At 44.8% G+C, this 25,506-nt stretch overlaps 2 protein-coding genes across 2 annotated transcripts in view; one reads left to right on the top strand and one right to left on the bottom strand.

Annotated features, from left to right (window-relative positions):
* The window catches only part of KAT2B (lysine acetyltransferase 2B), a 42,343-nt gene extending 33,248 nt beyond the window's left edge, over positions 1-9,095 (bottom strand). The window contains exon 1 of the mRNA XM_053359404.1: positions 8,724-9,095. Coding sequence (XP_053215379.1) covers positions 8,724-9,095 — 372 coding nt within the window. The remainder of the gene's footprint in view (positions 1-8,723) is intronic.
* A 2,698-nt stretch (positions 9,096-11,793) lies between these two features.
* Positions 11,794-25,457, top strand: PP2D1 (protein phosphatase 2C like domain containing 1). The gene is made up of 4 exons (XM_053359380.1): positions 11,794-12,333; positions 14,047-14,097; positions 16,925-18,564; positions 24,424-25,457. Exons 3-4 carry the CDS (start codon positions 16,926-16,928, stop codon positions 25,425-25,427), a joined length of 2,643 nt encoding a protein of 880 aa, XP_053215355.1. The 5' UTR covers positions 11,794-12,333; positions 14,047-14,097; position 16,925; the 3' UTR covers positions 25,428-25,457.
* The last annotated feature ends 49 nt before the right edge of the window (positions 25,458-25,506 follow it).

The following is a 25,506-nucleotide window of genomic DNA, read 5'->3' as shown; positions in this document are numbered from 1 at the left end:
CACTTGGGCAATGATCATCACTCTCTTAAACAAAGGAAGATTTGTCATGCTAAGGGATGATCACACAGACAAGGAACCATTGCTGAAAATGGCTCCCCTGTGTTGAGCTCCCCTCCACTCTCTCAGAATACGCCGGGTGATTCATGCTCCGAGGTCACCACATTGTGAACTTCTGACCCATGTTGGTAGGAAAATGTAGGACATAATTATGACAGCAGGATAAGAGCAAGCGATCCTACTTGTTTGGGGGAAACTCAACAGAATAATGTCATTTGGGAAGTGGAGTGTAACGTGTTGTTCAGCCCTCAGCATTCAGCCCACGGACTCAGTCAAGCCAAAGTACTTAGCTGAGCACGTCTTTGTTTTCTATAATTTACCAATTAACTGGATCATTGTGTAACTTTGCATTACTACCTTCCCTAAACTGAAACTCTAATCAATGAGGAGTCTTGGCTCTCATGAGTCACCCACATTGGAAAATAAACTACTGTATGGATTTGGTTTATGATGAACATTTTTCTAATGATATGTGCTAGCACAATATATGGATTGCAGATTATATACACCACTCTCAAAGACCAATGTGATTAATCTATATATCCGCCACATGTCTAATTATATCTACTGCCCTTTCTTCTAATAAATAGTAAACAGTGAAGTGCTAATAATTAGGAAGATTAATGTAATAATGTTTTGGCTGTGATCCAGAGAGCTGTGAATCTACTTCTGTAAGCACAGAAGGACTGTATTTATTGCCTGACAAGCTGCTCTTGAAAACCAGAGAGTTTCAGAATGAGTAGGTGCTGCTGCACAGAAGATAGATTTAAGTGGTGAATTCAGGCTTGCCCAAAGAAACTCTCAAGATCACAGTCTCCGAAGGTGTTTACGACAACAGGGATCTTTAGTTTCCATTGAGAACACACAAACAATGAGACAGAGAGCACAAGTATTCAATTACTATCTTTCACATCTGAGACCTCCTGTACCGAAGTGCATAAGCTACGTGCACAGAGTCCTCAGTCCAACTCCAAAGGTCAAACTACAAGTGCACTGTTGGAAATCACGTCAAGAGTTTTACAATTCAGAATCACAGGCTTGGGTGGGCATCATTTAACATGCGGATGAGGGACCTTTTATCACGCCATGGGATTTATTCCCATCTCAGTCACATGCCAGTGGTGTTGAGGGCCAAACGCAAATGTGGTTAAAGCAACAAATGTGATTTTTTTTACCTTTGGACAGTAGGCTCGTTTCTATATACACCTCTCTTTATCCTCCATCCAGGCAAGAAAAAGCAATGGATTTTTGTTGTTTTAAGAAACCCTTCCAAAAATGAACATTCCCAGTATCTCCAGGACTGTTCGTGCATCACCAAATGGGCCTGCTTCCTTATCTGCACCCATCCAACCATTTGCCATCTGCCCCAGTTTTTCCTGTAATTTTCCGATCCCTTCAGCCCTAACTGATGCTTCCAATTTGTTAAAAGTAAGCAAGTTATGCAGTTGCAAAGATTAATTCCTCATATTAATTACTGCTGTCAAACAAACGGCATAAAGAGGGATGAGATGTGGATATGCATGGACGAGAGAGAAGCAGACTCGTGTTAAACTGTGCAACATGACAAATAGAGACACTTGGAAATCAGACGCAAAGTATAAGATTAGATAGATAGATGATTAGATAGATAGATTAGATGCTAGATAGATGATAGATAGATAGATAGATAGATAGATGATAGATAGATGGATAGATAGATAGATAGATAGATAGATAGATGATAGATAGATAGATGATAGATAGATATAGATATAGATAGATTCCCTTTTCTGCCATTACATTTATGGCTACGTGAATGCTTGGGAGGGTAGCAGAGATTAGTTTGGGACACAGGTGGTGCTGTGGGTTAAACCACAGAGCCTAGGGCTTGCCAATCAGAAGGTCGGCAGTTCGAATCCCAGTGATGGGGTGAGCTTCCCATTGCTCGGTCCCTGCTCCTGCCAACCTAGCAGTTCGAAAGCACATCAAAGTGCAAGTAGATAAATAGGTACCGCTCCGGTGGAAAGGTGAACAGCGTTTCCGTGCGCTGCTCTGGTTCGCCAGAAGTGGCTTAGTCATGATGGCCACATGACCCGGAAGCTGTACGCCGGCTCCCTCGGCCAATAAAACGAGATGAGCGCCGCGACGCCAGAGTCGGCCACAACTGGACCTAATGGTCAGGGGTCCCTTTACCTTTATTTAAATGCTTGGGAGGGTAGCAGAGATTAGTTTGGTAGGTCTGCCCCCATTGACGTTCTGGTCACGCTCTAATATGGGGAAGATTATCTTCTAGAGTGTGATGCCTTCTATACTCAAAGAAGCTCTCCAAACACATTTTAAAACCCTAGAAACTCAGGGTTCTAAAAATGTGTGAGGAGCTTCCATAAGGATTGGAGGCTCCCCACTTCAGAGCCGGCCCCCAAAGTTGGAGGGCGACGGGAACAGTGGCAGGGTGGGACTGATGTTTTTATCCCTGCTGGCCCCCCTCAAGTGTTTACCTAACTACAAAGCTAACCCCCTAAAGAGGGCTAAAAGACAAACTGCATTCATTTACAGCATGGTTCATGCTTAATGCTTGAACAAAAATAAACTCTCGGATCTGAGAACTTTTGAAACCAGTCTAAAAATAAACCCCCCCCATCAAATTAAGTTACTCCACTGATTCCAATGGATCTACTCTTGAGTATGACTTACAACCTGCTGCTTATTTTCATTTCCAGTCCTCTTAAAACATTATGCAGAAACCTCCAAATGCATACTAGTTACCGTATTTTTCGTCCTATAGGACGCACTTTTCCCCCTCCAAAAATGAAGGGGAAATCTGGGTGCGTCCTATGGGACGAATGCAGGCTTTCGCTGAAGCTTGGAGAGCGAGAGGGGTCGGTGCGCACCAACCCCTCTCGCTCTTCAGGCTTCAGGAAGACATCCGCAGCCTAGGCAGCCCTGCGGGAGGTCCCGCAGGGATGTCTAGGCTGCGGATAGCAGCCTGTTTCCTGGAGCGTCAGGTGCTCTGCTTTCAGGGCGCCTGGCGCTTCGGGAACACATCCGCAGTGTGGGGAGCCCTGCAGGAGTTCCCCGCAGGGCTTCCCACACTGCGGATAGCAGCCTGCCGCCCGGCGGGTAGGGCACCCTGAAGCAGAGCGCCCCGCGCGCCGGACAGACATCCGCAGTGTGGGGAGCCCTGCAGGAGTTCCCCGCAGGGCTCCCCATGCTGCGGATAGCAGCCTGCCGCCCAGCGGGCGGGGCGCCCTGAATCAGAGCGCCCCTCGCGCTGGGCAGACATCGGCCAGCCCGGCACTTCGGGAACACATCCACAGTGTGGGGAGCCCTGCAGGATAGCAGCCTGCCGCCCAGCGGGCGGGGCGCCCTGAATCAGAGCGCCCCTCGCGCCGGGCAGACATTGGCCAGCCCCACAAGCTCGGGGGACAGCAGGGAGGCGCAGCGCCGCCATTCCACTGTTCCTCGACCTGGTTCGGTTTCTCCGACCTGCTTTTTTGGGGGGAAATAAAGGGGGGGAAATTTCCTTTATTTCCCCCCCAAAAAAACTAGGTGCGTCCTATGGGACGGAGCATCCTATGGGACGAAAAATACGGTATTTAAAAAACAGAAACAGTGGCATTTACTTTCAGGCTTGCCTACAAAGGGGCAGTTTAAAAGCATTTTCTGATTTGAAATTTACCCTTTGACACTGAAGAGCATTTGGAGACATTGTACATTGAACCACTCTAATCTAAGAGGAGTGAACTCAATTATGTAAAGTCCACAGGAAATATTAGTTCCAAAACACAGGAACATATCAGTACCCCAACACTACAGCACTTTTAAGGCTTTTGTTCAGAGGAAGCCAACACAGTGCTGTCCAGATGTTGTAGACTACAACTTCCATCATCCCTGACCATTGGCCGTGCTGGCTGAGTGAGGCTAATGTGATTTGTAGTCCATCAACATCCAAAGGGAACCAGAGTGTGCTGTTGACTAGAGTGAAATTCCCAGCCAATTCGCTACAAATTACTTTTAAGCAAACTTGCTCAGAGCCGAGTTGCAAGTGTACAAATGTTTTAACAAACAGTTTCCTCTATTCAACCTCACAACATAGGGTTGTTTCATGGACTAATTTATCAATGTCCTTGTTCTAGCAATATGATTATTATTACTCCTATTACCCACAGACTATTACTGCATGACTCACGGTTTTGGAATGACAGGAGGCAGAGTGTTCCAGCAGGAACTAGCATCTTTTGAAGTATTATTTCCACTATTGGAATGTAGGGGATCAAAGCCAAATTATTTAAATTCTCAACCCCTATTGTAACTAAGCTTGTATAAGCTACATCTAAATCTAACCTAAACTGTTCCCCATTTACACACACACCCCATCTGTCGTTTCCTCTACGTTAAATTTTAGGTTGTACGCTACTTGGAACAGAGAGCAGTACACCATGTAAGCAATGTGCAAAACCATGACATATATGTATATGCATGATTTAAAGGCATTATTCTGCCAGTTTTACTAGCTCCTAATGTCTCATTGCCCATATCGCCACTCTAAATATTACTGGTTAGAGGGACATGACGAGGTTAACTCTTCATTTTCTTACTTTTGTGTGCAGAGCACAGGGATTAGGCAGCAACTTCTAATGAAGTGCCTAATCTTATGATGATTTGGCCATTTTTAACAAGCAGGTCATGCTGTGCACATTATCAGTGTAAAAACAATTCCAGTCAAAGAATGACTTTTTTTATTTTTAGAAACTTCAGAGTACTAAAATGTTTCATAGCAAATTCTGAGGGTCAAACTATACCTTAAATACATGGTGTACAACTCGCATTTAAATTAATAGTAGGTGTATGTGGAGGGGCATTGTAATCCAGAATTCACGACACAGGGACGGGGGATTAAACACTTCCTCACATCCTGACAGAATGCATCCCTCCCTCATGGGTGGCGCTGTGGTCTAAACCACTGAACCTCTTGGGCTTGCCGATCAGAAAATCGGCGGTTCGAATCCCTGCAAAAGGGTGAGCTCCCGTTGCTCTGTCCCAGCTCCTGCCAACCTAGCAGTTCAGAAGACCACCAGTGCAAGTATATAAAAAGGTACCGCTGTGGTGTAAACGGCGTTTCCATGCACTCTGGTTTCCGTCATGCTGTTTCGTTGCACCAGAAGTGGTTTAGTCATGCTGGCTACGTGACCCGGAAAGCTGTCTGCGGACAAACGCCAGCTCCCTCGGTCTGAAAGCGAGATGAGCGCCGCAACCACATAGTCGCCTTTGACTGGACTTAACTGTCCAGCGGTCCTTTACCTCTTATACCTTTTTTTAGCTTGGCAGGGGGAAGGGAGCTGTCAGTGGGGACTGGGCAGTGGCAAGGACTTTTGTATTGGGAATGCTGGGAAAAGGTCTTTATAATCTTATCTTCAGATTGCAGAGGGGGTGAAGGCCTCACCCAAGCACAAAGAAGATGCTGTCAATCTTATCTCGCTAGAGAATATACTGTGCATTCCAAATATGCTTGTTTCATTCACACATTGCAATATGAGGTATACAAACCTAGCCTTAGATGTAGCCTTGAGTGTTTGCAAACCAGTGTGATAAAGTGGGTTCGAATACTGGACTAAGACTTTGGAGAAATTGAACCCCACCCCCTTAGAGTGCAATTGGGCCAGGCACCTACTTTAGTTAGGCTGTTCTAAGGATAAAATGGGCAAGGAGGAAGATGCGCCACAATAAGTTTCCTGGAGAGATAAAATTGTAAAAATAAAAGAAATAATTTCCAAATTATTCATGGTTCAAGCTCGTTTTTACTGTAGTAAAGGAGAAAGGCAGGGGAAGATCCTTCACCTGTGCTCTCCTACGGCTGAGCTTCGAGCTTCTCATACTATTGGTAATCTGGGTTTCCCGTCAGCTACAGGCTGCAAAAAAGGAACAAGCCACAGTCTCCACCTCCTTCAGCTGTCATTCTGTCAAAACAAAGGCTCTGTTGCCAAGACCAGGCAGAGGGAAGGGGGGGGGGAGCTTGGGAGGAGTTACAGCTCAAAGCGCCCAATCCAAGCTTCTCCTTCCCCAAGTACACTGGCGCTGCACACAACTGGATACAGAGTGCTGGAATGGCTTTCTTGTGCAAAGAAAAAAGAAAAAAGGGGGGGATTGTTTATCTCTTCAAACAGACACACACAGCAGGCACTTAAAGGAGTTTGTCTCTGTGCTCAATCCTGTGTTTACATGACAAGCAGCTGGGGCACCATTTTACCAAGCAAATAATAGAGTAAAAACAACGGCTGGCATAACCTGCTGGGCCTGAGTTTTCTTTTCTTCTGAAAACACAATGTTCTCCCTGGTTTTTTCCCCCCTTCTCTCTCTCTCTCTCTCTCCATATCACTTTCTCCAAAAAGATGCACTGACATCTCGCCTTTTTGACATGCATTCGCAATCCTGCGTTGCCTTACAACTGCCTGCAAATTGGTTCTTTTTTCTTCCTGTGCAGAGAACTGCAGAACAACTCCACTTAAACACCAACACACATTGCAACCTTCAGTCTTGCCATGGGGCTTCCTTAAAAACAGAGCAGGGAAAGTAAGGGGCTTTTTTGGAAAGACCTTCCATTAGGCTGACAAGTAGAAATGAGTCATAGAGAAACTGAAGGCAGACAAAGTACAGGGAAGGCTGAATTTCACCCAGTTCTGAAAGATGTCTCTCATGCCAAGCCTGGGACATATGGCACATAAGCAAAGAACTGAGCAGCTCTAGCCATGCACAAAGTGCAAAGTACTCCCCTTCCCTTAAGTAATCACAACCTGTCCCACAATATGGATTGGGGAAAGGGGTTTGGTTTGGATTATACCTTCGGATGCCCTTCAAGCCTGTGGTTTTATATCTGTACAATGGGAGCCTGGTCAAGTATAAATGTATTGCCATAGAAACAATTTGTTAGTGATGCCTCCAGCCCCTAGAGAACGATAGGCCAGGGATGGATAGCTCAGTTGGTTAGAGCACAGTGCTGATAATGCCAAGGTTGCAGGTTCGACCCCAGTAAGGGACAGCTGCACATTCCTGCATTCCAGGGGGTTGGACTAGATGATCCTCAGGGTCACTTCCAGCTCTACAATTCTACTCTGGGATAGGCTTGTATGGAGCTGGGAAAATACAGAGGCTTGACTTGCTCTCTGTGCTGTAACCAAAGCTAGGAGGGAAGGGTCCCTGGAGACCTAATGGGGTATTAAGATCTGTTGGAATGTTAATGCTGTGAGTCCTTCTATCTTATGCTCAGGTTGTATAAATGTGGAGGGAAAGCCGTATTTCAAAAAGACACCACAGTGATCTTCATGCCAAAGAAACAGAACCCAAGATAAGCGCTGGCACTCCTCAAGTATCCCACTGCTCAGAGACTGTTTGTGTGTGTGTTATTATAATTACAGTTAATGAATTATTTGCATTCTAAGCCAACATTTCAAGACGATTTACGCTTACGATAGTTAATAACAGCTAAAACATTATTTATATATATATATATATATATATATATATATATATATATATATATATATATATGCTGGTGCAGAATGTGGTTGCCGAGGTTGGAGACAAACTACTGCCAGCATGTGACACCTTGCTTGAGCGATTTGCACTGGCTGCCAATCTGCTACTGGGCCAAGTTCAAGGTGTTGGTATGCACCTAAGTCCCTGTACAGCTCAGGACCAGGTTCCTTGAGAGACTGCCTTATTTCTTATACTTCCAGTAGATTGCTGCAGTCTGTGGGACAGTTTCAAAGCTCTCAGAAGCGCACTTCCCAGTAACTTGGAGCAGGGTGTTTTGTGTGGTTGTCCTGTCCTGTGGATATGACAGGTGCGTATTATCTACAGTTTCTGGAAAGAGCTGGACACATGTTTGTTCCAACAGCCCAACAAACAGTAGTTTGTCTCCAACCTCGGCAACCACATTCTGCACCAGCTGCAGCCTCCAGGCCAACCCCGAGGGCAGCCCCACACAGAGCGCACTGCGGTAATCCAAACGCATAATACTGTGTGCATCACTGCACCCTGAGCCAGTTAACCCACAATAACTACCAACCCCAATCACAGTTAACAGCGGAGCTTGCAGGAGCTAATAGGAAATGATCGTTCTTTTTTCTTTTCAGCTAAGCTGGCATGCATGCACGCATGCATGAACTAATCCGAATCAGGCGATCGTTCAACGAAACATAGCTACAGGTCAGGAAGAAGAAAATTAAGCAAATCGCTGCTTTCCCAGAGAGCAACCTGTTGCCAGGCTGCCTTAAGTGAGAGAGGCAGGAATGAAAACACCCGTTTGCGCGTGCGTGCACATCCACACACACACCCCTCCCCGCACACGCACTCACCGGTGCAGCCGTTCCATTTTTTAAGGGCCTCCTATTCGCTCCGCTTTCCAAACGGGCCGAAGGAGTAGCCCGGCCGGCAGCTCCGGCGCCTCCCCTTCTGACGGCAACTAGCAAACGGCAACAGCGGCAACGCTGGACGCCCCCTGGGGGCTGCAAGGGAACAGGGCGACGTCTACGGATGGATGCCGCTGCCGAGTCCATTATTATTATTATTATTATTATTATTATTATTATTATTATTATTATTATTATTATTATTACAACTATTACTGTATTTTATTTTTCGTTTCCACCGCCCCCCCCAAAAAACCCCCGCACCGAGCGGCTTATTACCTTGCAGGCGGAGTAGACGCCCAGCTTCTCCAGCTTCTTGGCGCGCGGCGCAGCGCGGAGCTGCGCCTTCTTCCCTACGACGCGAGCCGAGCCAGGGCCGCCGCTGCCCGGGCCGCCGCCGCCTCCCGCTGCTGCAGCAGCAGCTGCCGCCGCCGCGGGGCTCTCGGCTGTCGCGGCAGCGGCGGCGGCGACCACAGCCCGGACGGGTCCGCAAGCGGCCAGCCCTCCGGCGGCCGGGGAGCCCTGCTGCAGCGCTCCGTTGCCGCCGCCGCCACCGCCGTTTACGCCGCTGCCGCCGACCGCGGCTGCTGTGGTGGCGGAGGACGCCGCGGCGGCGGCGGCTCCCGCCCCGGCCGCGCCAGCCTCAGCCATGCCGCAGCCCGGCCGGCACGACGAGGCTCGCCGCCAGGCTCCTCGCCTAGTGCCCGGCTCGGTGCGCCCGTCGAGCGAGCGCGCTGGATGGAGCCTCCCCTTTTCCCCCCTGCCGCCGCCGCCGCCGCCGGCTGCTCCCTCCGGAGGGAGGGAAGGAGGGGACAGGGCCGCACCGCGGGCGGGTCCTGCTGGGCGGAGAGGAGGAGGCGGAGGCGCCGCTAAGAAGAAGCCAGCGGGGAGGAGGGGAAGGCGACGGACATGTTGTTGCCGCCAGCGAGCCTGGCTTCGGCTGTCACCGCCCGGCAGCCCAGGAGGAGGTGGAGGAGGGAAGCCGGGCGGCCGCGCGGCCTGCCTGGCCCTTCCTTCCCTCCTCGCCTGGGAAGCGGCGCAGTGGCGTCTCCGCCGGTCCTGGCCATAAAGCGCGCCAAGTGCCTCAGCAGCTCAGATTTGCCCGTCCGGGTCGCGCCTCTTCGGGGCGCCGCGGAAGAATTTAGCAACAGTTCCAGAGGGCATCTCTCTCTGAGGAGAACTGGCGGCGTGTGTCTGTGTGCGCCACTGCGGTGTCCCCTCAGGGCAAGTCATAAAGAGGAAGCAGAAGAGTCCTCCTCCGGCACTTAAAAAATAATAAAATAAAGCAACGTATAAGTCCGTCAGGCTTTCAAGCGCCACAGAGCTCTGGAGCGGCGGGCGGGTCTCCGCTTTTGCCAAGCGGCTTCTTCCGCTTCTGTCGGAGCGCGCTTGCAAATGCGATTCATGGGGGAAGGAGGACGGCGACTTGGGGAAGCCGCCAATCCTGCAATGCAAAGCCGCCCCCCAACGTGATTCTAGGGTTAGGCGAGCGCGAGTGGCGTCGAAGCGCGCCCGCTTTCCTTTTCCTTTCCCTCGAGGGCATTGCAGTTTTTAGGACCGGGGAAGGAAGAAGGAGCCTTTTTATTTTATTTTTTAAAGAGCACTCCGCTCGTTGTTATTTGTTATTTTATCTTCAACCAAGTAGTTTTAATTCTGGGCTCTTCGTAAACTTGCAGGGAAGGAAATGGGCTCTTTAGACGGGCAGCGAGTTGGGGAGAGAGGGCTCAACGTGCCCTTTACTGTAGAATTCAAAGTGAACTCTGTTGGGAGTTTATTGCCTCTAAAGGTAGACTTCCAAAAATAATAATTATAATTAATCATAATCATGCCAATGGCCCACCTCCTACAGCATCCTATTCTCACAGTAGCTGACCAGAACCTGTGGGAATCCTGGAAGCAGGATTCTAGCACAAGAGACTCTCCCTGTGTCTACCAGTGACTGGTATTCAGAATCATTGCTGCCTCCAGTTGTGGAGACAAAGTATAGCCATCAGCTAGTAACCATCCATAAGCCTCTTCACCAAGAATTTGTCTAATCCCCCTTTAAAGCCATCCAAGGTGGCAGCCATCACTGTCTCCTGATGGAGCAAGTTCCATAGCTCAGCTATGTGCTGTGTGAATAAAGTACAGTACTTCCTTTTATCTGTCCGAAGTCTTCCAACATTCAGCATCATTGTATGTCCCCAATTTCTGGTGTTCTGACAAAAGGGTTTAGCTGAGATTCCTGTGTTGCAGGGGGTTGGACTAGATGACCCATGGGCTCCCTTCCAACCATAGCTGTCAACTTTCAGATTTGAAAATAAGAGATCAGCAGCCTCGAAAATAAGGGATCAGCAGCCTCGAAAATAAGGGATCAGCAGCCTCACCTGTCCCGGGGACAGTCTACGGGATAACTAACAATCCGGGATAGCAGCAAGAAGCAGCGGGAAACGACGCTGAAATAAGGGAATTTCCTGCAAAAAAAGGGAAGGTTGACAGCTATGCTTCCAACTCTACTATTCGATGATAACTTCTCTATCCACTTTTGCCATGCCATGCATCTTTTAAAAAACCCACTGCCCAGTACCTGCTGTTCAGCTTCTCATGGACTTGGGAAGACCTTGGGAAGCTATGACTGGGGGGGGACGGGACTCCCTGGAAACCATGGGTGTAGCCAGGGTTTATTTTAGGGGGCCAGGCTTTATGTGGGGGGGGGGCAGAACTGAGTTATCCATGATGCAATTAGTCAGTTAAGTATTTTTATTTATTTACTTGATGTAGGGGGGCAGTTGCACCCCCTGGCTACATCCATGCTGGAAACCTAATGGGGGAGCAACTTCTATTGGAGTATTAATGCTGTGAATTTAAGAGACTTTTTAGGATTGCATTGTAATCTTAGGATGCCACGGACTTCATCTCATATGAGGATGATGGAGCAGAGCTTTGATACAAAGGCAGATTAATAATGTGCAGGTTAATACAGAAGCAAACATTCCTTCAGCTACCTGCATAGGGTTTTTAAGGTAAACACCAACTCTTGAATTGGACTCTTACATGGACCGGAAGGCACTGGAGTTCTCAAAGTGCTTATACAATATATTTAGTCTCAGTTTATACAATATGCAATTGCAGTTTCATTGTCACAGTGAATTAATCCACATGAATTGGTTTGATCAGTGTGAAAAACAAGGAGAAACACATAGAGTGGTAACTCAGTTTAAGAACAGTCTGGTTTAAGAACGATTTGGTTTACAAACTCCACAAAACAGGAAATAGTGTCCTGGTTTGAGAACTTTGCCTCGGTCTAAGAACAGAATCCGAACAGTGGAAGGGCACTAGTGGCGGGAGGCCTTATTAGGGAAAGAGCGGCTCGGTTTAAGAATGGTTTTGGTTTAAGAACGGTCTTCCGGAACGGATTAAGTTCATAAAACAAGGTACTTGGTTTTATAGTGATTTGTAAGTGGTGTTACAGCTAAGAGTGTAAAAGAGGAAATGTAGGTTCCATTACATTCTGACAAAAAGTACAATATAGCAGAGCAGTACTGAATTGACATCACTCCCTCATCTTGAGGTGGTGATGATTGTAACCGACATGGGCTGAGGACTATGACACGGTATGCCTCAAGACCCGTTCACAAGACAACTGCAACAGGGCTGTTGTTTTTGCGCGTGGAGGGGGGGTTGATTTCTTGATCACATTCCTTGGAAAATACAGAGGCTCTGTAGCACCACCCACACCTTTTAATCTTGCTTCTAAGGCAAACTAGAACAGCATCTTAGTGGCTAAGGATACAGTTACTATAGTAATAACTGTAAACACTGGAAAGGCACCGCCAATCTTGTCCCAGTGTTCCAATAGCAACAGAGGGAAATGGCGTCCAAAGAATCCACAACTTCCTAGGAATCAAAGGTATATTTTTTACAGAATTTAATTGAGTAAAACTTTATTATTTATTTATACTTTTCAGGTGTATACATTTCACTGATTTTACAATCATGTTGACATTTTAAATCTTAACTTCCTCCCCCCTCTTTCTGCCGTTCCTTAAATTTATTTTTAATATCTTCTGCATATCCAAATTAACTTGACTTGCTCATTTATTTATCTTCTTTAAGTATATACTCTTATGTTACTGCAGGTTACTACAATAATCCTGCCAGTGTTTGTATCTGTTTACAATTTATCTGTAATAGTCAATAAACCATTTCCATTCTTTTATAAAAAGTTTGTTATCTTGAGTTCTTATTCTCCCAGTAAGTTTCACCATTTCTGCATATTCCATAAGTTTTGTATCCATTCTTCCTTTGCTGGGACTTCTGCTTCTTTCCATTTTGGGGCAAGTAGCATTCTTGCCGCTGTAGTCGCATATATGAATAAGTTTCTATGCGATTTAAGTATTTCTATCCCTGTAATTCCCAAGAGAAATGATTCTGGTTTTTTTGACAAATGTTATTTTAAACATCCTTTTCGTTTCATTGTATATCATTTCCCATTGAGTAAAACTGTAAACAAAAGAAAGAATGAATGTAAGCAAAATCAACTGAGGTCTGAAGACACCTTAGCACAAAGGCATAAATGAGGATCAGAAAAATCATTGTACGTGGTACAGGGAAACTGAAGAACTATCGTTAAAAGTCTTTTTAGGAGCACCTTTCTAATTAAGCTAAAAAGTGGCTCATCCCAAAGGCAATGACCAATACAAACCGTAAGAAAATAGGTTTTTTTAAAGTAACTGTTTCCAGATGTCCAAGTTCCCTGGACTTGCTTGCAGTTCAGGAGGTGGGCTCATGAAGAAGGGTGGTCCCTGGGGATTGTCTTGCCCAAGTTTCCTCCAAAATCTGGAAATGACACTCACTTTTGGACTTGTATGGGGATACCTGGCTTTGAAGCCCCACTTCTCATGAAGGTAATTTTGAATCAGTCAATACAGACTCAGCTTAAACCATCCTTTCATTGCTTATTCAGTTCCCCATAGTTTGCGCTTGATTTCTTCTAGTTAGAGCATCACTATTTAATCAATTAGGCTATTATTATTATTTTTAAAAGAACGCTTTCATAAAATTGTAGAGTTGGAAGAGGTCCCCAAGTCACTTTTTCAAACTCCCTGCAATGCAGGAATCGCAGATAAAGAATCCCTGACCGATGGCCATCCAACCTCTGTTTAAAAATCTCCAAGGAAGGAGACTCCACCACCTTTCAAGGTAATCCATTCCACCATCGAGCAGAAAGCTCTTCCTAAAGTTTAGTCAGAATCTCCTTTCTTGTCATTCGGCTCCATCGGTCAAGTCCTACCTTCTGAAGCAGCAGAAAACAAACTTGCTCTATCTTCCACGTGGCAGCCCTTCAACTACAAATTGCCACAGTTAAAAAGACAGTACATTAAAAAAATATATTAAGATGACTTTAAAAATTAAGCACTACTTTAAAAAGGTCATTTTGTCTTTCACATACAGGAGAATATCATCCAAGATGAAGCCTGCTACAATATACAGGCACATGATCTAAGAACAAGAAATGTATGGTTCCCCCCCACACACACCTTCAGCATGATATTCCCACCCCCTTATATGCTGATTTGTGCAAATTCAATTGATTAATTAATATTTCCTTCATTTGTTACAGCTCTAGTTTCTACTCTTCCTGAGGTGAACTATTTCCTAATTCATCAGACAAGTAAGTACATATTCCATGTTCGGTCCTCAGTTGTCGACCAAGTGGCCATCAAGGAAATTATCCAAATGTGGAGTCCATAGACCATGAAGCAGCCAGCTGTGGACATCAGTTACTAATGTGAAGGAGCCTTTCAGCAGCCTCTGCCTGGCATTTTTATTCTGTGTGAGGTTTGTTATGTACTGAAGTTCTCACCCTGGGCCGGCAGGGGGATACTGTAGATAGTTTTCACTCAGGTCCACATATGCAAATAAGGGATTGAAAGTGACGTTCAGTGACTGGATAGTTACAGAAAATTGTTACAGTTGTGTTGTAGTGGAGCTCTATATAAGCAGGCTGGCTGAACCCTTCAGTTCAGTTCAGTTCTGGCCTGTGAATAAACAAGAGATGTTTGAAGAATTGCTGTGTTGTTTGATATGTTCACCCACAACTTAACAAGGTTCCTTCTCCTGCTGAAAGGAAAGGCCCTGAGATTGCATCAAATATTATCGTATTTGGAGTTACTAAAATCTTTCTATATCTGAAACAAAAATAATTCAAACACTTCATATGGTTGTACAGTATCTTAAGCTTAAAGGATAGGGCAACTTTATCATTGTTATTGTTCTGCTCTTCTTGCAAATCTTTACAAAGGAGCTCTGCTCAGCTCAGTTACAGAAAAGCTAGCTCCCCCCCCCCCCATTGCCAGTCACTTTGTTTGGGGGGGGACTCTAATTTATTCTGGGGAAATAGCCCTGTTGACACACCATGTAAATATGCCCTGTTATACTATAAAGACAGCAATGCCCCACAACTTTACAGATATTTTTCATTTGAAATTGTGCACCCCCACTGAGCATATCTCTCCCCATCATTTATTTATTTTTAAATGTGAACAGTAAATACATAGGGTTGCCATATTTCAAAAAGTGAAAATCGAGACACAAAAGTTGTTTATCTTTTGGGGGGGGGGATTGCCAAATAATCAACACTATGTCTGGGAAATTATGGATGTATGACAGCCACATACATACATACATACATACAGTGGTTCCTCGGGTTACATACAATTCAGGTTACAGACGCTTCAAGTTATAGACTCTGCTAACCCAGAAATAGTACCTCGGGTTAAGAACTTTGCTTCAGGATGAGAACAGAAATCATGCTCTGGTGGCGCGGCGGCAGCAGGAGACCCCATTAGCTAAAGTGGTGCTTCAGGTTAAGAACAGTTTCAGGTTAAGAACAGACCTCCGGAACGAATTAAGTACTTAACCCGAGGTACCACTGTAATTTTATTTGTATGCCACCTTTGCACAATTTAAATCATGCTCCAGGCGGCTTACTACAGGGGAAAAATAATACAGTGGTACCTCGGGGGGGGGGACACTCTACGGTGTTGCCCGGGCATATGGCAACCCATGTTGGAAATTTTTTCCAGAGATTTTGCAAAAAAAGAAAAGAAAAAAGAAAAACTCAACAACTTTGCCCAAAAAAGTGTCCTGCAGTAAAACAACTAACTTCCTCTCTTGTCTTCATCTCTAAAGATGAAGGGTGTTCTAATTTCAGTCCAAACAGGTACTGGCTAACTCTCACCATGATTGGGCAGCTATTTTAAGGCTAAACAGGCCCTCACAAAACTGGCATGGTGCTGCTCTTGATCATCTATACACACTGAAAACCCTTTCTTGTTTCCAGTTTTGTTGACAGTAGAATTGCATGCAGCCTACTTTGTTCAGTTAGGTTCTTGTCATGTACAGGACTGAGCTGAATCCTAGAACAATAGTATCCAGAAGTCTGATTGGTCCACAGGAGCCACCCAATCCAGCTCCAGATGGAAGTGAATCAGCGACCTGATTGGCCTGCAGGAGCAGCCCGGAATTAGCCAATCATGCGGGGCCCATTCTGTAAATAATGTATATATAGCTAGACGTTTTGGGGAAAGTTTCATTCATTGCTACTATGAGCTGAATAAAGAGCATGAAATTCACACTCGACTCCGAGTATATTTCAGTTCTCTTTGGCAATATTGATCATATTTCCTAATTTTCCTAACATGGAAACTATGCATTGTAGAAATAGCTATTCACTATATACTGTATAGTGTAGGTAGCAAGCATATGATTAATCTCTCATTTTCTCATAAAGGGGTATGAATTAAAACTTAAAATTGATATCTATTCTGAAAAAAGTCCCAACTGTTCATGAGATTGTACTCCTATATCTGTGTGCATAGGCTGCAATTTGTTAGAAGTCCCATTGAACTCAACAGGGCTTACTTCTAAGTAAGCCACATATATACAGTATGGCATGATTTTATTTCTTACACAAATATCGATCACTCAGTGCTGCCACTATGTGCAAATGTCTGGATCATTTAAGTCTATATAGAACCTTTATTCTCAATAATGATGGAACTCCCAGCTGGAGAATACTTTTATTTTTTTAATAAATCTTTATTGTTTGTAAAGGAAATCTTTGTAGGAGTTAATATTTTATTATCCCTTTGGAGCTGTCTTTCCAGGCTGTGATGCTTTATGGTTTATGGTTTGATTTTTAAAAGATTTTTAAAAAAGATGTTTCTTTTTGTTATGTTTGCACCTTTTTTTTTTTGTTAACAAAGCAATAGAATTAAAAAAGAAAAAATATTTCCTCTCTACCCGCATTCCATCTCAGACAGCTTTAAAACTCTTTGAGAAGCAGTTGAGCATATTGTATGCAGGCTATCAGAAAAACGCAATCCTAAAGCCCCATTTGGCATGTAGAGCTAATTGCAAGGTTCTTTTATGAGTATTTCTTGGTTTCGTTTGAGAAGGATAGTTGAAACACATTTTACTTTTCTTTGTTTTTATAGAATGTCGTGGGAAAAAGGATCTCCGCAATGTAAATCCCACAAATCTGAAGAAGATCCCACAAAGGTAGTTAAGATTGACTTCAAGAAAGTTGACAAACTCGATATTACAGTACTTTGCTCCATATGCCAACAAATGGTACACATTAGCGAAATTCTTTTCCATAAAAGAGTCCACCAGGCTCTGGCAGTACTGGATTATCGCCGGCCATGGGTGGAATCAATAGATGTAAATAAAATAGTTCTTCAGAGAAAACGTCTGCTTTTAAAAATGAAAAAATATAAGACTCCTAAGTATGTTGAACGAAAGACGGAGAAGATTGGCTGTTCATTTGATCTCCTTAAAGAAAGCATGAAGCCTACTCCATATTTTTGCATTGATAGTATTGCTCAAAGTTCTGTGCACGTTGAAGAAGTTACCAATCCGCTGATAAAAGCCATCGCAATATGTCAAGACAAAAATGCTCATTGGCATGAAAACCTGGAAGACGTATTTGTCGTGTTAGACAATTATGGGAACAGGGCAGGTACGTCCTTTCTTGGGGTTTTTGATGGAAGCAATGGGATCTCTGCTGCAGAGACGACGTCCGTGGAACTTCCCGTTTTACTCCTTGACCAGCTTTCTCACGAAGATCCCTCTTACCAAGTGAGTGAAGCTGGGAAAGAATTCATAGATTCATTCTGCACCGTCTTCAGGGCAGATTACAAAGTGAGGGAGAGGCTTTTCACTCAGAAGGGTGCCAGAGGCAAGAAGTCTTGGCCAGGTGATTATGAATGGATTCACAGAGCATATGCTAAGTCTTTCTGGCGTATGGACAGGCTTTTACGGCTCGGGAGAAATGAAGTTTCCAGAGTCTGCTGGAGCAGTTGTACAGCTGCCACCTGTATAATAGAAAATATAAGCAACGAAAAGGAAAGCCAACCTGAAGAAGAGGAGGAGAAAACGCTTGAAAAGGTAACTGATGAAGAGGAACAGAACGTCAGACAACAGAGCGAGGAGGAGATGCCTAAAAGGATATTCATAGCAAAGAAAAAAGGTGACGCAGAGCAGGGAGTGGCTCTGCTTATAACTAAGAAAGAGAGGGGCAGTGTCACAGAACAGCAGCCAGAGGAGCCACTTGGAGGAACCAACGGCAAAAAGGAAAGCAGCACGGTAGAGTCAGAAAACAATGAGCAGGTTACCAATAATAAGGATGTGATTCAGGAAGAGAATCTGCTTGAAAGCAAGAAACAGCAGCAAGAAGAATCACTTGAAAGAACAGATGATCATGCCAGAGAGGCAGGAGACACTGTGCATGTTGCTGATCATATAGATGGGGGCCAGGATGAGGGTCTCCTTGAAAACATGGGACAGCAGCAAGGAGAGTCATCTGAAAGAACAGATGATCACACCAGAGAGCCAGGAGACAATGTGCATGTTGCTGATCATATAGATGGGGGCCACGAAGAGGGTCTCCTTGAGAACATGGAACAGCAGCAAGGAGAGTCGTCTGAAAGAACAAATGATCTCACCGCAGAGCCAGGAGACAATGAGCACGTGCCAGATAGCATAGATGGGAGTCAGGAAGAGGAAGAGCTTGAAGGCGACAATAGTTCTGCACCGACAGAAGAAAAATTTGGACTCATGCATATTGCTAATATTGGTATGTATGGAATACCGTTACCATTTCCCACTACCCTACCCCATTTTAAAATTTTGGCCTGTCAGTTTTGAATGATATAGCAAGTGCCTGCAATTTAATTCAATACTGCATAGCCTTGGGTCCTAACTCACTCTCCATAAACAGAAGGGCTCTTTCCACTGGCAGAGGAAATCAGGCTCCAGCATAGGTTTTTGCCTGAGTACAGGGTGGCGTTTTGATTTTGTTTGTTTTTTGTCTCTCACCCCACTCTCTAGAGCAGATTCCCCCCCCCTTTTAAGCAAAGGGGCTTATGAACAAAGGGGGAAGGGGATATGAACAAAGAATGCCACACAGACTTTCCACACTGTGGGAGTATCTTGTTAGCAGAATTCCATTCACAGAATATTCTTGCCAGCAGAACCTTAGGATCTAAGTCAACGTTTGCAAGATGAAGCACTTTTCAACTATCTCAGCACCAAAAAAATAAAGAGTGGGAAAAAGGCAAGTCAATATGGCATGCAATAATTTTGAATAACAGATATCTTCTTTAATGGGATTGTTCTCACCTAAACTTTGAACTGAAATAGGAAGAATAAGTCTGTATTCCTAAACTGTAACATGCTTCCCAAATATTTTTTTGTCATTGGTCTGTTTCTTTGTTATGTTCAACAAACACAATCTCTCAGCAAACCATAGTTTAGCCAGTTCCTGATTCAGATGCAACAAACTATTGTTATGGACAGAGTATGTGCAAAATGGATCATCATGTGAAAAACAGATACCATCTATCTGTCTTAGCTATATTTACAAATGCCTTGGAGAAGTAAGATGGCTGACGGCCCTTCGGTCAATTTATCTATTTTTTAAGGTTTTCCTTTTCCCCATATGAGAAAACCAGCCCCAGTCAAAGAAACATCAGCTTATTTAGGAACCAGAAGGTTGATCACTCATCTGTGGATATGGGGAGCAGAAATAGCTGTGATATTATGTGTGAACTGGGTTGTTGACTTGTTGAAAGAGGGGGGAAATACTATTGGTAAAATCCTATCAAATGCATTTCATGAAAAACTGCTTAGCTGAAATCCTCAGTAATTTAAGCAGAAATACTGACGCAAGCTTATGGTAGGAAGATTACCCTTCCTGCCAACCCTTGTATTTTAATTTGTATCTCTCATAAACCTTTTCTGTCAGATGTCACAAGGAACATGCCCACTTTACTTACATAATTGCTTCATTCTTTTATTCCATAATTGTATTCATCATTTGCAGCTGTAGAAATGGTGAAGTTCCATGATAGGGATAATTAGGAAAGGGGTTGAAAATAAAACTGCCAATATATTAAAGCTGTTATACAAATCTGTGGTGTGACTGTACTTGGAATACTATATACAATTCTGGTCACCACACATAAAAAGGATATGGTAGAGCTGTAAAAGTTTCAGAAAAGGACAACGATGACGGGGATGAATCAACTGCCTCATGAGGAAAGATGATGATGATATTTATATGCCACCCATCTGACTGGGTTGTCCCAGCCACTCTGGGCGGCTTCCAACAAAATATTAAAATACTGTAATACGTCAAACATTAAAAGCTTCCCTAAACAGGGCGGCCTTCAGATGTCTTCTTAAAGTCTGGTAGTTGTTGTTCTCTTTGACATCTGGTGGGAGGGTGTTCCACCGGGAGGGTGCCACTACCCAGAAGGCCCTCTGCCTGGTTCCCTGTAACTTGGCTTCTCCCAGTGAGGGAACCCCCAGCAGGCCCTCAGCGCTGGACCTCAGTGTCCAGGTAGAACGATGGGGGTGGAGACGCTCCTTCAGATATACTAGACCGAGGCTGTTTAGGGCTTTAAAGGTCAGCACCAACACTATGAATTCTGCTCAGAAACGTAAGGGAAGCCCCCCCCCCCCACCTCCAATCATACTACAGTGGTGCCTTGGTTTACAACCATAATGCGTTCTGGAGGTCCCATTGTAAACCAAAACAGGTTGTAACCCAAGGCGCACTTTCGCCAATGGGGCTTCAAAAAAAAATAATGGGTTGCAATCCCAAAAAAAGGGTTGTAATCCAAAAAGAGAGACATGCACTTCCAGGTTTGACGTGTTTGTAATCCAAAATGGTTGTAATCCAAAACAGTTGCAAAGCAAGTTACCACTGTACAACCCAGGGTTATCTATTGGAGGAAGATTCAGGACTGACAAAAGGAGGTACTTCTTTACACAGTACTAGGGTTGCCATATGTCTGGAATTTCCTGGACATACCCGGAGTACTGAAGCCAGAAGCAGTGTCTGGGCAGAAATCACTACATGTCCAGGAAAATCTGGACGTATGGCAACCCATGTCAGCAGTGTCATTTTTGCCAATTTCCCTTAAAAATAGCTCCAAAACTTCCTTTTATTTCTTTTTCTTTTTTTTAGCTTTTGCCCAAAAGCTCAGCAACTGTCTGGATTTCCATTTCTTGAAATATGGCAACCCTGTACACAGTACATAACTGCAATATGTAGTACTGGTCACCAACTTGGATGGCTTTAAAATGAGTTTAAACAAATTTGTGGAGGTTAAAGCTATCGGTGTCTACTAGCTATTATGTCTCTCTACTACCTCCAATTCCAGAGGCATTGTTGGGGAGCACAAGTGGAGAGAGTTGCTTTTACACTCATGCCGTTCTTTTGGGTGGCCACCATGAAAACGGGATGCTGAACTGGATATCAAAGCCTTTGGCTCTTCTTAAATGACTGCTGCCTCGTCTTATGGACATAACCTCGGCTCCAAAGAGATAAATATTTGCGCTTGACTCAAAATGATCCAGATTCTTTTACTACCTCCGTTCTAAATCCAGTCTGTTGAAAAGTTGCCCTCTAAGATCCAACATGTTTTACTTGCACACTTTCATTTGGAGCCAGATATTTTTATTTTTGAACAAATCTGATCTTTTTTTTGGCAGTGACTGGCATCTGGGAGGTACCCAGCTATAGATGTGATAGAAGCTACATAGCAGATACGGAAAACAGCAGTCCTAGTGATCTCATACTTTTCAGGAAAGATAAGTCTGTCAGTAGCTACTAGGAGTGATGCCTTTGCTCTGCCTCCATAGATGAAGTATGCTTCTGAATACCAGTTGCTGGAAACACAGAAGAGGGGAGCGCTATTGTGCTTGAATCCTGTTTGCCCATTTCCCACAGCCATATACCTGAAGGAGCATCTCCACCCCCACCGAGGGCCTCCTGGTGGTTCCCTCCCTGCGAGAAGTGAGGTTACAGGGAACCAGGCAGAGGGCCTTCTCGGTAGTGGCACCCGCACTGTGGAACACCCTCCCTGTGGAACACCCTCCCATCAGATGTCAAGGAAACAAACAACTATCTGACTTTCGTAAGACATCTGAAGGCAGTCCTGTTTAGGGAAGTTTTTAATGTTTGATGTTTTGTCGTGTTTTTAATATTCTGTTGGGAGCGGCCCGAGTGGCTGGGGAGGCCAGGCCAGATGGGCGGGGTATAAGTGAATCATCATCATCATCATCATCATCATCATCATCATCTAGGTGTCCACTGAGAACAGATTGGCTTGATCCAGCAATCCTTATATCTAATTGTACAAAGCCTATTGCCATGTCACTGTACTGCACATTTGTCTCCCCTCATTGGACACTGAGAATCTCCATGCAATTGTGATCCGACAGAGGTGTATGGGTGTTAGGGGAGGGGTAGTACCTCTGGTGAGGGACACACTGTGTTCCTTCTAGGGTAGTTTGTCCACCTTTGGTCCCTACCCTCCACTCAGCTCTCACCTGTGGCTCCTAGAAGGTGTCAGCATGTGGCAGTGGCCACATCCTGGGAATGACTTCGACTGGATGTAGCCAAGGGGTCTGAAACCCTCAGCGAGTTAGGGACTTCCCTTGTATGCGAAGACAGGCTCCAGCAGATTGAGCAGAGACCAATGGTCAAGAAGGTGGTTTCTGCATGGGCCGTAGAGGGAAGTGAGGGGCAGATGGGGCTCATCAAGATGGGAAGGTAGCCCATCTAAGAAAAGGAAAACTGATCCTGAACTTCCGCTGCCTTGCGGGATATTTTTGGGAGAAGAAAAGGCTAAGGAATAAACACAAATCTGGAGCGCAGTCCCCAATATGGTTGGATAGTGCCTTGCACGCCTCCTTCTGACAACTCCTGCACATAGCTGTCAACCGTCCCTTATTTGGCGGGAAAGTCCCTTATCCCAGCGCCGTGGCCTGCTGCTGTCCCTTATTGATGATGTCCCTTAAATTTCCCGGGTTTCAAAGGAAGCAGCTCCTCTCCCTCCCTTCCTGTCGGCCAGGGAGGAGGGAGGCTTCAACTGTGTTGCTTGGCTGCATTGCTCACCCAATGAGTCTAAGAACGATGGGGGGGTGGAGCTTGCATGCCTTGTGCTGATCAAATCGGCCGCGTTGCCTGGGGACTTGCCTTTGCTCAGCACTTCCCAGCGGAGAGGTGACAGTGGTTTTCCTTGCTGCATCCCCTTTGCCAGGTTGCTGTGCTGTGGGAACTACCGCTTGAGGCTTCGTTTGGCTGCTGGCTGGGCTTTCTGCCTTTGGCTTGGAGGGGCTCAGAAGTTGAACATACCTGTGCCCAAAAAATCCCTTATTTTGGCTGCTGATCCCTTATTTTCGAGGCTGCTGGCCCCTTATTTTCAAATCTTTAAGTTGACAGCTATGCTCCTGCAGCCAGGTTAGTGCCAAACGTATAGCTGTGATTTCCTTCGGACTACATCAGAGAGGGTGAGAAGGGGGTCTTGTTGTCTGGGCAGCCCAGGACGACCTCCATACACACTGCTCCTGGGCTTGTGCCCCGGAGAGGTCACTTCGGTGCTGCTAACACAGTGGTTTTGACTTCACCCCTAGAAGTGTGCCCCACTGTCTCTTGAGACAGATGGATGCAAACTATTTTGCACAACTAAAACAGCCTTCCCCAAATGCGTTCCCTCCAGATGCCTTACGCTCCCATCATGCCTAAGCATTGGGACCATGCTGTCTTGAGCCAGTGGGGTGTTTTAGCTTAATGCATCTGGAGAATACCAGGATGGAGAGGGCCTTACTAGATATTGCCAGTGGAATAGCCATGTTTGCATCTCGGGTACTGCAAGATGTACAAATGATTTGATCAGGAAAATCCACCACCACTCTTCCCATTTTTCTTCTCCAACTTCACACTTTCTGTGGTTCTCACAGGCCAATAAGCAAACCCAGTCCTCATTGGGCTGTTTGAGCTTTTTGCTATTTTGATTTTGTAAACGAATGTGACATTTCTACATACTTCATGGCTCTCTTCTAATATGCCAGTACATCCTCATTTCTTAGTGGCCCTGTTTTGTATCCAAACCTATTGGCATTGAACCACCCGAGTTTGCTATTCGTCGAAATGATAAGATGGATCTAATTTGCCGTTTGCTGCTCACTGGCTGACATTGTCTAGTTTCAGCCTATGGATGTAGTAATTTAGGTTATGTAGAAAGTGGCACTTGACTTGGAATCGTGGGAGAAGGGTAGGTAAGATAAACTGAGCACTTGGGAGTCAGCTAGACTGGTAAAGAAGAAGTGATTTATATGCGTTGTATGTGCGATATAACATTGTACCACCAGATGGCGACACAGAGTCCCGTTTTTCTCTACCTGCTTTCCCTGTTTAAATTTACAACGCTTTGAACTGAAAAGCTTCTTTGATGTGTCTAGAATCCAGCTTTAGACTGGTTATCTCCATGAATGATGAAAGATGGCAGAACATGAATTGTGTATAGCATCTGCACAGCATAACGTGTAGAGGAAAAGCAACAGCTGAAGTTTTAAGTGCTTTCAAAGATCAATTCAGTTACGTTATACAGTGATAAGTTGTGTGTGTGTTTTTTAATTGTAGGCAATGTTCATGCTGTTTTATGCAAAAATGGGAAAAGCTATTGGGTTACTAAAGAACACAGCACTTATTCTAGAGAAGAAAGGATCCGTGTTCTTAAGAATGGTGGCTATATCAGCAGCAATGAACCCAAAGGACTGATAGAAGGACTTATCAAGAGCACTCGGGGCCTTGGCCACCACGGCAATCCAAAGCTGAAAAATACTGTTATTCCTGTACCACATACAATCTCCTTTCCTGTTGATGATTCATGCCAATTTCTTATTTTAGCTTCTAATGGACTCTGGGAAGTTCTGGATAAAAGTGAAGCAGTACTATTGACATTAACAATGTTTTCTGCTTATCTGGAAAAGTATCAGCGCTCCCAACTGAAGAAAGCCCGCATGTCCAAAGGCTCCGAGTTACCTTCGAATGATTTGGAAACTGAATTCTATTCATGGTATTTAAATAAAGATTTTTTGGCAGATATTGAGTTACAAAATTTAAGGTCCTCAAGTAGCGTTGTGCAAGAAGAAGAGATGGTTCAGTCAGGTTGCTCAGCAGAGCAAGAAGCAGAAGCAGATGAAGAATCAGAAGAAGCAGCGGAAGAATCAGAAGCAGAGGAAAAATCAGAAGCAGATGAGGAAGAAGCCGCAGAAGAAGCAGAGGAAGAAGAAGCAGCAGCAGAGGAAGAAGAAGAGGAGGAGGAGGAGGAGGAAGAAGAATCAGAAACCACTTTAGAAGTTTCTGGCTCATGGGACTTAAGTGATGATACAACTCATGAAAGCACAGAACCAACTCTAACCCCAGAGTTTGCGATAAATGTAGAAGAACCTGAACCTGAAAGTTCTGAATCTTCACAAATATCAGAAGATTCAGAAATCAATTCTAGGACATTTTATGCCCTTGCAGCTAAGTATATTAGTAAGCACCTTGTAGAAGCTGCACTGAAAGCAGGTTCCAGAGATAATATTACTGTTCTGATAGCACTCTTAAATGGATGTGATAAAATACCCACTTATATTTAGCATGTATACTGTGCTTAGGAGGATAGTTCAAGTGAATAGTAGTTCATCCATTTTATGATAAAAGAAACTGCCACAATAA

Source organism: Podarcis raffonei, chromosome 12 (genome assembly GCF_027172205.1).
Source record: "Podarcis raffonei isolate rPodRaf1 chromosome 12, rPodRaf1.pri, whole genome shotgun sequence".
NCBI classification, from domain to species: domain Eukaryota; kingdom Metazoa; phylum Chordata; class Lepidosauria; order Squamata; family Lacertidae; genus Podarcis; species Podarcis raffonei.
The sequence above is the reverse complement of the archived record's forward strand: the minus strand, read 5'-3'. Positions and strand labels throughout refer to the sequence as shown.